The sequence below is a fragment of the Mustela nivalis genome (assembly GCF_964662115.1).
Source record: "Mustela nivalis genome assembly, chromosome: 1".
Lineage (NCBI taxonomy): Eukaryota > Metazoa > Chordata > Mammalia > Carnivora > Mustelidae > Mustela > Mustela nivalis.
In genome coordinates, this window is record NC_139020.1 from 207,839,065 (window position 1) to 207,850,636 (window position 11,572).

The 11,572-nt window shown below is 53.2% G+C and overlaps 1 protein-coding gene and 2 long non-coding RNA genes across 3 annotated transcripts; 1 reads left to right on the top strand and 2 right to left on the bottom strand.

The window, feature by feature from the left end:
- Window positions 1-698: 698 nt before the first annotated feature.
- LOC309864957 lies at window positions 699-2,867 on the bottom strand. Its single transcript, XR_014311867.1, has 2 exons — window positions 2,088-2,867; window positions 699-966 (listed from the first exon to the last, which is right to left on the bottom strand). It is a non-coding gene; the product is annotated as an uncharacterized lncRNA (long non-coding RNA).
- On the top strand, window positions 2,867-5,231 carry ACP5 (acid phosphatase 5, tartrate resistant). Its single transcript, XM_082730891.1, has 5 exons — window positions 2,867-2,953; window positions 3,199-3,459; window positions 3,655-3,782; window positions 3,905-4,250; window positions 4,632-5,231. Exons 2-5 carry the CDS (start codon window positions 3,199-3,201, stop codon window positions 4,902-4,904), a joined length of 1,008 nt encoding a protein of 335 aa, XP_082587017.1. The 5' UTR covers window positions 2,867-2,953; the 3' UTR covers window positions 4,905-5,231.
- Window positions 4,785-11,511, bottom strand: LOC309864962. Its single transcript, XR_014311869.1, has 2 exons — window positions 11,202-11,511; window positions 4,785-5,750 (listed from the first exon to the last, which is right to left on the bottom strand). It is a non-coding gene; the product is annotated as an uncharacterized lncRNA (long non-coding RNA).
- Window positions 11,512-11,572: the final 61 nt, after the last annotated feature.

Sequence of the window (11,572 nt, forward strand, 5' to 3'; positions counted from 1 at the left end):
TCAGGGTGGTATGGCCGTAGACTTCAGTATTTTCTAACCTTTTTATGAAGACTATGTACTAAAAAAGATAATACATATAATCTTGTGGGATCTCAAAAATAAAAAATAAAAAAACACAGGAAGCAAAGAAGATAATCCCTAAAATACCCCAATACCCTCCACATAAAGAAGCAAATATTAACACTTAGTCCTAAATGCTTCAGGTATTGTGTGGGTGTGTGAATGGAAACAGTAAGGAGAAATAGAAGCCCCCTTCCCAGCCCCCTTGTCCCCAGCACATCTCCCCAGAAAACACCCATTGCCCTGAATCTGAAATGAGATCTTTGTTTCCTGGGTTTACATTTTAACATATAGATATGTCAAGAGGACGTCTAGCAAAATGACTAACAATACTTTTCAAGCCAAAATCCAAACAGCACATAAAATATAAAATGGAAAGAGAATGCCCCACCCTATCCCCAAAGAAAGGAAAGTAATTAACAGCTAGCGTATAAATTTCCCTGCCCCAACAGAGCAGGTTTTCCTGTCTGTCTTGTTCACTGCTGGGTCAGCCAGTACTGGGCATACAGTGGGTGTTCAATACGTGTTGAATAAAATTTTAGGTTTCTTGGACCAGTCCCCTTTTTAAAAGAAAACTTTTTTTTTTTTTTTTTTTTAATTTTAGGATATTTTTAGATTTCCAGAAAAGTGGCAAAAGGTGGTGCAGGGTACTCCACCGAAATTCAGGCTTTATTTGGATGTTACCAGTTTTTCCACAATTGGCGCTTTTTTGGTCCAGGATCCCACATTTCAATTTGTCCTTCATGTCTCCTTGATCTGCTGCAATCTGTGGCCACTCCTCTAACTTTTCTTCTCCAGGACTGGTGCATTTTTGCAAATACAGGTCAGGTATTCTGTAGAATATCACTCAATTTGGGTGTTTGCTGGGTGTTATTTTTCTCACCCTCCACTTGTGGTTACAGGTTCCTGGGAAGAAACCCACAGAGGCAAGGTGTCCTTCTCAGGACATGATGTCAGTGAGACCTATCCCCAGGGCTGTTAGCCTGGACCGTTTGGTTAAGAGGGTGTCTGCCAGGTGTCTCCCCTGGGAAGGTTCCTGCCTTCTGCTTTCCCATACTTTATTCTTTGGATGAAAGTCACTAACTCCTTTGACTCTAGACCACACTCAAAAGGAGGCTGGAAGGGTTAACTCCAGCTCCCGGAAGGGCCCTTTCCACTTAACACTTACTTGGAATTCTTTCTAGGGAAGATTTGACTTGTCTGCCAGTCACACCCATTTTAAAGACGAGGAAGCTGAGGTTGAAGACAACATACTTCCTCACTAGAGGGTGGCCCAGAGTGAGGCCCTACCCAGCCATCGCGGGCTGTGGGCGCCCCAGGTGTGAAGGAAGGGGGAGCGACTCGGCCTGCGTGGGGGCAGAGGGAGGAACTCCGGTGGCTAAGCCCCGTCGCTGGCCCCAGTTGTAGCCCAGTGGGCGCCTCCCCCTGGGGTGCTGACCCCCATTCTATAGATGTGCCGCCTGCGCCCCAGAGGAGGCGTGGCGGCGCTGGGTGGCTCAGCCGGATTCGGAGGCGCGGCGGCCGGGGGCCAGAGGCCCAGGCGCCTGCCCTTCCCGCGGGGGATCACCTGGGCCTGCCCAGGGCCCGCGGACCTGGCGGGAAGGCACGGCCTCCTGCAAGCCACCGCGAGCGCCCCGCACCCCTGCCGCCAGGCCCACTGCTACTCCGGCCGCAGACGGTAGGTGAGACGGCCCCACGGGTGTGAACGCCGCTGGGGCCCGGGGGGGGGGGGGGGGGGGGGGTGCTCCGCCTGCCCGGGTGACCCACTTCCTGTTTGTCCGGGCTCTGCGGGGGCGGGAGGCACAAACAGCCGGCCTCTGCTGGCTGACCTGGGGCAGGTCACCTCACCTCCCTGAGCCGGTGACCTCCGCGTGAAAAGAGGGCCCCCCCACAATTGGCCCATCGTGAGTGTGCAGGGGACAAGTCAGAGCGGAAGGAGGAAGGCAGGGAGGTGAGGGGCAGGTCAGGCAGGTCAGACAGGGCACCGGGGCAGGGAGGTGGGGGGGGGGCACTGCCCAAGCACCCACCTGCCTACTCTCTGGGCAGCCGGCACTGGGAGGCCTGCAAGCAGCTGCTGAGTGTGTGAGGGTCAAAAATCGGTGGTCACGTGGCGTGTCACCAGCTGCCCCCGCCTGGGTTCCTCCTGTGGGGAATGGGGGGTGGGGAAGAGGGGAAGATGTGGGCAGGACTTCCTGGAAAAGGGAGACCCTGGTGTTTGGGGGAGGGAGGTGACCCTGGGACTCAAACCCAGATGTTGTCAAACACACAACTCATGTGAGACACAACATAGACCCACAACACAAGTCAGTCCACAGTGCAGGGTCACAAATCGATGGCCCACGCAGTTCCACTTTAGATCCCAGGCAAAGGTCACCCACATGCCACACGGGCCTTGCCAAGCTCTCTGTGCACATCTACAGGGACAAAGGACTCCCGGGCACACGCAGACATGTGACCCAGGCAGGCACGCTTGGCTACACACAGGAAACAGCGCAGACACACCCAGACACAGGCAGACAAACATGTCCTGGGAGTGCATGGACACACAAGATGGGTCTGGCTGGGGCACACAGATATACAGCCACAGACACAGCACACACAGATAACGGGGAGCCTCGGGCCCATGACACAAACAAGCTCATGTGGGCAAACACAGAGGCTGCACTCACTCGGGGGCCAGACCCCCACCCGAATCCCGTGTCCAGCACTGGGGAACTCCAAAGCTCACATGACCCAAGGGGAGGGCTTCTGGAACAGCCTGTGGAGAAACTGCATCATCCTCACTAATGATCCATTTCCGCCCCAGGGAATAAAGGCTCGGTGACCCACCAGTTCTGCCCAGGAGCTCACCTGCCTCTGAGCCCCCGGCTGACTGCCTTGTGCCTCCCCCAGGGTGAGTGCTGGGTGTGGGATGAGGGTGACCAGAATGGGCCAGCACAGCCACCCTTCCCTGCCCCTGGAACCCGCCTACCCTCTGACCCTCCCAGTGGGCTCCTGCCTGAAGTCCTGGGAACAAGGGCCACACCCAGGGCTTCCCCCTGGGCCAGCCCTGCAGGGAGCTGTCTCCCCCTCTCTGATCAGGGGTCCCAAAGGCCACTGCCCGTGCCTCAGCCCAGGACTCATCTCTCCTCCTCCCAGATGGACACACAGACCGTGCTGCTCATCCTGCAAGCCTGGCTGGTGCTCCCCCTGGCTGATGGAGCCAATCCCGTCCTGCGCTTTGTGGCCCTGGGGGACTGGGGAGGAGTCCCCAATGCCCCATTCCACACTGCCAGGGAAATGGCCAATGCCAAGGAGATTGCCAGGACCGTGCAGATTCTCGGTGCAGACTTCATCCTGTCCCTGGGGGACAATTTCTACTTCAGTGGGGTGCAGGATGCCAACGACAAGAGGTTTCAGGTGTGTGCCACTTAGAGTGGGGTGGGGGACCCACGTGGAAAAGCCACTTGACCTGTGGGCTCGGGAGAGGGCAGGGGGAAGCGGGCATTTGTGGGTACCTAGAGCACTCCCTGTCTCCAGCCCCCAACTTGGTGGGAGCACCTGGGTAGCTGCCTGACCGTGGGGTTTGGGGGGGGTCCCTTCTGTGGGCTGCAGGAGACCTTCGAGGATGTGTTCTCTGCCTCTTCCCTCCGCAATGTGCCCTGGTACGTGCTGGCTGGAAACCACGACCACTTGGGGAACGTCTCGGCACAAATAGCCTATTCCAGGATCTCTCAGCGTTGGTGAGCCTGCCCCACCCCCCTGCCCTGCCTCGCCCCAGTGGACAGAGAGGCCCCCAGGCCTGCGCTGAACCTGGGGCTCCTCTGCTCAAGACACGTACCCCCTGCCTCCGCCTCCCCCGCAGGAACTTCCCCAGTCCTTACTACCGTCTGCGCTTCAAAGTCCCACGGTCCAACGTGTCCGTGGCCATCTTCATGCTGGACACGGTGACGCTGTGTGGCAACTCAGACGACTTCCTCAGCCAGCAGCCCGAGAGGCCCCGGGACCCGGCACTGGCCCGCACACAGCTGGCCTGGCTCAAGAAGCAGCTGGCAGCGGCCAAGGAGGACTACGTGCTGGTGGCCGGCCACTACCCCGTGTGGTCCATCGCTGAGCACGGGCCCACCCGCTGCCTGGTCAAGCATCTGATGCCTCTGCTGGCCACGTACAAGGTCACCGCCTACCTGTGTGGCCATGACCACAACCTGCAGGTGAGGGTCTGCAGGGGAGGTGGGGAAGGGGAGCCCAGCCCAGCCAATGTGCTTCATGGGATCCTTCTGCTGCTGGGGCGGGGGGGGGCTCCCAAATGTCCCTCAAGCTGTATGCTGTCTAACCACGGAAACAGCCCAAAGCTTCCTAAAAGTCAGCATCCTAGCCACCAGTGGCCAATTGCTTACTCAGTTCTCCCGCTGTGAAGCAGGATGGATACATGGCCATAGGGAAGGAAACTGAGACCCCAAGGGGTTCTGGTCCTTGCCCAGGGTGACTCTCTGGTCAGGGACAGACCTGACCCTGGACTCCAGACAGGGGGGCACAAACAAACTCTCGAAGGGGCTGGGGCCCCCCACTAACCCGGTGCCCTCCGCGCACAGTACCTTCAGGATGAGAATGGCGTGGGCTACGTGCTGAGCGGGGCCGGGAACTTCATGGACCCTTCAAAGAAGCATCAGCGCAAGGTCCCCAATGGCTACCTGCGCTTCCACTATGGGGCTGAGGACTCGCTGGGTGGCTTTGCCTACGTGGAGATCAGCCCCAAAGAGATGAGCGTCACTTACATCGAAGCCTCAGGCAAGTCCCTCTTCAAGACCAGACTGCCAAGGCGAGCCAGGCCCGAGCGCCCACGAGTCCACCACCCTAAGGCCTGAGCCAGAGGAACCTTCCTGCCAGGGGGTGGGTGGGCTCTGCTGGGACCCATGCCCATGGGCAGGCTTTCTCACAGGCCTGCCGGGCCGCAGCGGAGCAGGGGTAGAACCACAGACGAGGAGCTGTGGTCCCTGGTGGCCCTTGTGACAAAGACGCCCACGTATGTGGAAAACACAGGGACACGTGTACCAGCTGGAGCGCTGCGCCCCTGTAGCCGGGCTTGTGCAACTCAAGCTCTGGGCATGGGGGGCAGGGAGGGAAAGCCTTCTCCTGAATGGAGCATCTTTCTGTCACTGCCGAATATTCAATAAAAGAACAGTTGCACTGGCTGAACGTATGCCCTGAGCATCTCTTTCCTCCCTTCGCTGGCATGTCCCATCACCTGGGTCCCAGAGGGTTGGGGACCCTCCCCCTCGCTGCTCTGAGTCTCCAGCTCTCAGCTGGCCTGAGGCATGGATGAGATTTTAAGGAAAGACCAAACAGAAAGCAGGGTTGCCATGCCAGGCAAGCCTTCCTCCTGCATAAGACAACACGACAGACACAACAGAGTTGGACGCACCCTCCTGCTCACGACAACGTGACTGTCCATAACAGAACATTCCCTTTCGCTCATCTCTGTGTGGAATTGGTAATGCCATCATGGGAATAAAAAAAAAAAAATCTAAGGTTTCTAGAAAAATGAACTATCGGGGCACCTGAGTGGCTCAGTGGGTTAAGCCTCTGCCTTCGGCTCGGGTTGTGATCTCAGGGTCCTGGGATCGAGTCCTGCGTCGGGCTCTCTGCTCGGCAGGGAGCCTGCTTCCCCCTCTCTCTCTGCCTGCCTCTCTGCCTGCTTGTGATCTCTCTCTCTGTCAAATAAATAAAAAAATAAAATCTTAAGAAAAAAAAAAAAAAAAGAAAAATGAACTATCTGCTCCCCTCCCTGTTCTTCCGTCCCCTTCTCTTGGAAGGAAAAAAAAAACAAACCTTTTTGTAAATGCCTTGTTTCCTTCCAGGGTTTCTCTGTTCAAAGAAGAGCGTACGTGACCTTGTTTTCTCCCCCTCTCCCATGGATCTGCGTCTTGCTTATTTGTTTTCAAACCTGTGGTATGGCCGTGTCATTGACACATTGACACATTTAAAGGGTGTAGCTCCTTGAGTTCTAACACAGGCACATAGCCACAAACGCACCACCAAGGTAGAAGCATTTCCCACAGCCCCAAAGGTTCACTTTGCACTTGGCTGTTGCTGCCCTGTTACACCTGGAGATCTGCCCATCAGCTCTCAGGGGAGCTTCTGGCTCTTGCCCCAGCTACAAAGGCCCCGCCTGGTCCCGCTGTCTATCTAACTAGCCAGCTACCTACTGAGGATTGTCTGGATTGCTTCCAATAATTTTGCTATCCTCAAACATTGCTGCAGGAAATGCCTCTATGCGTTCATTACCTACGTGTACAAATATGTTTGTAGGATAACTTGGGTACATTCCCACAAGTAGGACCGCCCTTCTTTATAATGGCCATGGAACTTGGCTCCTGGCTGGGGTCTGGCGAAAATCTTTCCCAATCCTTCCCTCTTTCCAGCACAGCTTCAGGGTGCCTGGGTGGCTCAGTTGGTTAAGGGTCTGCCTTCAGCTCACAGCATGGTCTTCAGGTCCTGGGATCGAGCCCCGCCTTTGGCTCAGGTCATGATCCCAGGACCCTGGGATGAAGTTCCACATTGGGCTCGCCGCTCTGCAGGGAGCCAGCTTCTCCCTCTGCCCCTCCTCCCACTTGTTCTCTCAATCTCTCTCTCACTCTCTCAAATAAATAAATAAAATCTTAAAAAACAAAAACAAAAACAAAACACACATCTGCAGGGGATACCCTTGGAGCCATGTGCCTTTGTATATCTGTGCAAGTAGGTACATAGCAAAACTTACAGAAGCAGAACTATGTCAGGCCCCGTTTCTTACAATAAAATGTTGAAAGCAGAATGGACATTGGACATCCTAAGTCGAAAACTGCAGAGAAGTCTAGTTCCCCCAGGGGGTTGCGGGGGCGGGGTGGGGGGGAGTTGAGTAACACCCACCCACACACTGCCTGAACCAGCCAGGGAGAGGCCGGTCACAGACGCTGCTCCCTTGGCCCGCCCTCAACTGTCACTTCAGCTGCCACAGGGCAGGGACCCATCTGTGGGGCTCCAACTGTCAGGCCCCCCCCCCCCCAAGAGAAATGAAATAACACCCTGGACAAAATGCAACTGAGTTACTTCCAGGGAGAGGAACAGGCTGAAAGGGGCACCTTTCATTTGCTACTTAATAGAAGTCGATCTTGTTACATTTGTTATAGACAGGCCGGTTCCTGTGGACATGAAGCAAAGCCCTCCCACCAAAATGCTAGCCCTGGGTTCCTTCCAGCTGACAACAAAGGGGCACCTGGGTGGCTCAGTGGGTTAAAGCCTCTGCCTTCAGATCAGGTCATGATCGAGCCCCACATCGGGCTCTCTGCTCTGCAGGAAGCCTGCTTCCTCCTCGCTCTCTGCCTGCCTCTCTTCCTGCTTGTGATCTCTGTCTGTCAAATAAATAAATAAAATCTTTAAAACAAAACAAAACACAACAACAACAACAAAACACCATCACTCTAGTCCCGACCCATGAGGCCAGGGCCAGAGTCATCCTTGCTTCTCTGAGGATATTCGAGAAGCTTGACAGATTAAGTGATGTGCCCAAGGTCAAGCCCAGGAAGTGGCAGACCCTTAATCTTAACCACAACTGTCCAGGCGGTTCACAGCTACCCAGCTCTTCCCACTGACTCAGAGGCTCCGGGCAGGCGGGGATCTGAATCAGAAGTCAGCCCAATGTCCCTGTTCACAGGGCCCAGAGCGTGGAATTAGCCCAATGTCCCTGTTCACAGGCCCAGCACATGGAAAGGAGAAGTGACACATCCAAGCTGACACAGGGAATGAGGGGCAGGGAGCGGGATGGTCAGCCAGGCCCCCTTCTCTGCAACGACCAAGTACTGCTGCCAAGCACCTAGCCTTGTGTCAGGCAGCTGCAGACCCAAGAAAAGCCAAAAAGAATAAGACAGGGCAGACCCTCACCCTCGGAAGGCTTCCATCCTGCTCCGGGGTGAATGCCAGTTAGCATGCAGCCACTGTTAGAAAGAAGCCTTCTAAACGTCTGTCACATGATGGCAGAGCTCCTCAAGGCCACTCACAGGCTCTCACCTCCTCTCACTCTCCACAGGCAACCTCTAGTGATCCGACCACCATCACCATGGATGTTATTATCTCCCCAACTCTGCTCCTCACACCAGGGCCAGGAGAGGCAGTAGCATTCTCTTGAGGCCAGCAGCTGGTCGTGGAGGTCAGTGTATACCCTCCACAACCTCGCAGGCCAAGAATCGGAAATAAGAAGGTAAGAGACCTGCCTTACGAAATGCACTGTCATCAAAACAATGTGACATCAGATCAGAGAAAACATCCAGAGGAAATCCAGAAACAAATTCAAGAACACATGAGAACGTGACGCAGGTTGAAGGCAGTGCTGTAACTTCGCAGAAAGGTGTTATTTGCCTCGTCAATTTTCCCAGAAGACAGAGCCTAAGCCCTACTTCAGACAAGAGACAAAAATTAAAACCCGGAGGGATCACATATTTTAGTATAGAAAAAAAACACAGGGGCCCCTGGGTGGTTTAGTTGGTTAAGCATCTGCCTTTGGCTCAGGTCCTGATCCCAGGGTCCTGGGATCGAGCCCCGCTCAGGCTCCTTCCTCAGCGGGGAGCCTGCTTCTCCCTCTGCCACTGGCCCTGCTTGTGTTCTCTCTCTCTGTGTCAAATAAATAAATAAAATCAAAGAAAGAAAGAAAGAAGACACAATAGAAGAAAAAGTACATCCACACAAAGATAATAATGAGACGGTTGCGAGTAGCTCTACTCATAACCTGCCCCAAACTGGAAACAACCCACACGGCCATCAACAGGGGCGAGGATAAACAATCTGTGGTCCATCCACACAATGGGATACAACTTAGTGACAGAATGAAGGAAACAACTGATAGACACAACACAGACAAGTCTCAAACTGACTGAGCTGAGCTAGAGAAGCTAAAGTCAAAAGACTGTACATAACGTATGATTCTGTCCATAGGACTTTCTGAAAAATATAAGGGCTATAGGATCTAAAAACAGATCAGTTGGTGCCAGGGGCTGGGGGCAGGGGCAGGGGCACGAACTGACTACAAAGAAACATAAAGAAACTTTTGGGGGTTGCTCGAGCGTCTGAGTGGCTCAGTCGGAGAAGCCTCTGCCTTTGGCTCAGGCCATGATCTCAGGGTTCAAGTTGTGATCTCAGGGTCCTGAGATCAAGCCCTATGTTGTCACTGGGCTCTCTGCTCAGCAGGGAGTCTGCTTCTCCCTCTTGCTCTCTCTCTCTCTGCTCCTCCTCCCTCCTCATGCTCTGTCTCTGTCTCTCAAATAAATAAAATCTTTTTTTTTTTCTTTAATAGGAAGGGCCAGGCCATGCAGGACCCTATGGGCCATGCTAGGAGTTTGGTCTTTTTTCTTTTCTTTTCTTTTAAGATTTTATTTATTTATTTGACAGAGAGATTGAGAGAGAGCACAACAAGGCAGAGCAGCAGGCAGAGGGAAATGGAGAAGCAGTCTCCCCACTGAGTAGGGATCTCAATATGAGGCTTGATCGCAGGACCCTGAGATCATGACTTGAACCCTGAGATCATGGCCTGAGCCGAAGGCATCCACTAAACCAAATGAGCCACCCAGGTGCCCCTAAATAAATAAAATCTTAAAAAATTTTTAAAAAGACACCTTTTGGGAGTGACGGATACATTCACTATCTTAATTGTGGTGATGGTTTCATGGGTGGACACTTATGTCAAAACGTGAAATTTTGTACTTTACCTGAGACTTATTTTCTGTCACTTATTATCTCAATAAAGCTGGGTAGGAAGGAAGGTAGGAGAAAGTGAGAAAGACAGAAATAGAAAATAGAAGGAGAAAGAAAAGAAACTAACAAACCCGCCAATCATGAGCATATAAGGGATTGTCCATATATACTATGGCTGAGTTGCAATACGAATTGTGTAGCTACTAAAAACAAAAGCTACTCGGATGTGTTTTGACTATTCAGGGTAATAGCAAATTTCAAGGTAACATACAGTGGGATCCCATCCACAGGGTATACAAGTTTGTATCCGCACTGAAAAAGGTCGCTAAGTCAGTTCCAAGGCTAATACTGCCCCCTAGGGGTTACCTTGAAGATAGCTCAACTTAAAATACCTCTCAATACAAATTATTTTCCTGAACGCTCTAATGAAAACAGCTCTTATCAAGGTCACCAGAGACCAAAATACTTGCAGAGTCAGAAGAGTCAATTCTCTTTCCTCATCTCAGTGAATGTCTCAACCACATGTGAGACAGCTAACCAACTCTCCCTGTTTTGAAATACCTTTTTCTGGAGGCTGCTGGAAAAGGACACCTACCTCTCCCCGCTCTACCTCATCAGTCTGTTCTGTCTCTTGCTGACACCTTTTCCTAACATCCAAGGATGGGGTGCCCCTAGTCTCCTTCTTAGCCCTCTTCTTTGGCCATACTTTGCCCCTCACCCTGAAACCAGATGACTTCCTCCGGCTCCAAGGCTTCAGATCACCTCTATAGGTGAGTGGCTCTCAAAATCACATCCAGATCCTTCCTCTGAGCCCCAGACTCCACTTCCAATGGCCTGTCCCATACCTCTTTTTGCTTGTCTCAAAAATCATGGCTAGAATACAATGCTTAATTTCTCCTCGAAATCATCTCCCTGAGAGGCAGCACCCAGGGCTTCCAGACAGTGGCTTTCATCTTTGATTCCTTTCTCTCCTTCACTCCAGAAATTTCATGTTTCTGTGTAACTCCGGCCCAGCCTTCGATTTCAACCTTAACGTCAGCCTCCCAGAGAAGCCTTCCCTAAGCTCTCAGGCTGGCTTGGCAGTCCCCACCGCCATCATATGCTTTGAGAGCCACACATTCTCCTCTGCGGCAGTGCGGTACTACCCTGAAGAGTGTAGTAATTGATTCTTTATGTCCAGCCTCTTCCCTAAGTTGTGGGATTCGTAAAGCCTTATTCCTTCTACCTCCAACTCCAAAGCGGTCCCTAACATGGCCCACAACACTCCACGTGGTCTGGTCCATATATGCCTATCCAGTCTTTTCTTACAACTTCAGCACCCAGCGTGGTGCGTGGACTAGCAGCATGGACGTCACGGGCGAGCTTGTCGGAAATGCAGACTTTTAGACCGCACACTTGACCTAAAGAATCAGACCTGAACTTTAAGAAGATCCGCAGACTCTTATTAAAGTTTGAGAAGACAGTCCGACAAGCTCCCCCGTCACCGATTCCGCCGTAATGGTATCTGCAATTCCTTAGCCCTGAGATGTTTGAATGTGTCCGCCGTTGGGGAGACCCTGGTGGGCTGCGAGGGGCTGGGGCTTGAACTAGGAGAAAAGACAAGTGAAGATGCTGCGGCCAAGAGCAAGTCAGCCTTTCCCTCGCTGGAAACTCAGTCACCGCCGCTCCCGAAACTCGGTTATCGCCCCTCCTGAGAACTCAGCAAAAGTGATGCGGCGCAGTACCACATACCGAGGCGCACGCGCCTCCGCGCAGGCGCACTGCGACCCTGCCGTCCGGGCCCGGTACGCGAGTACGCGTGTGCACTGGA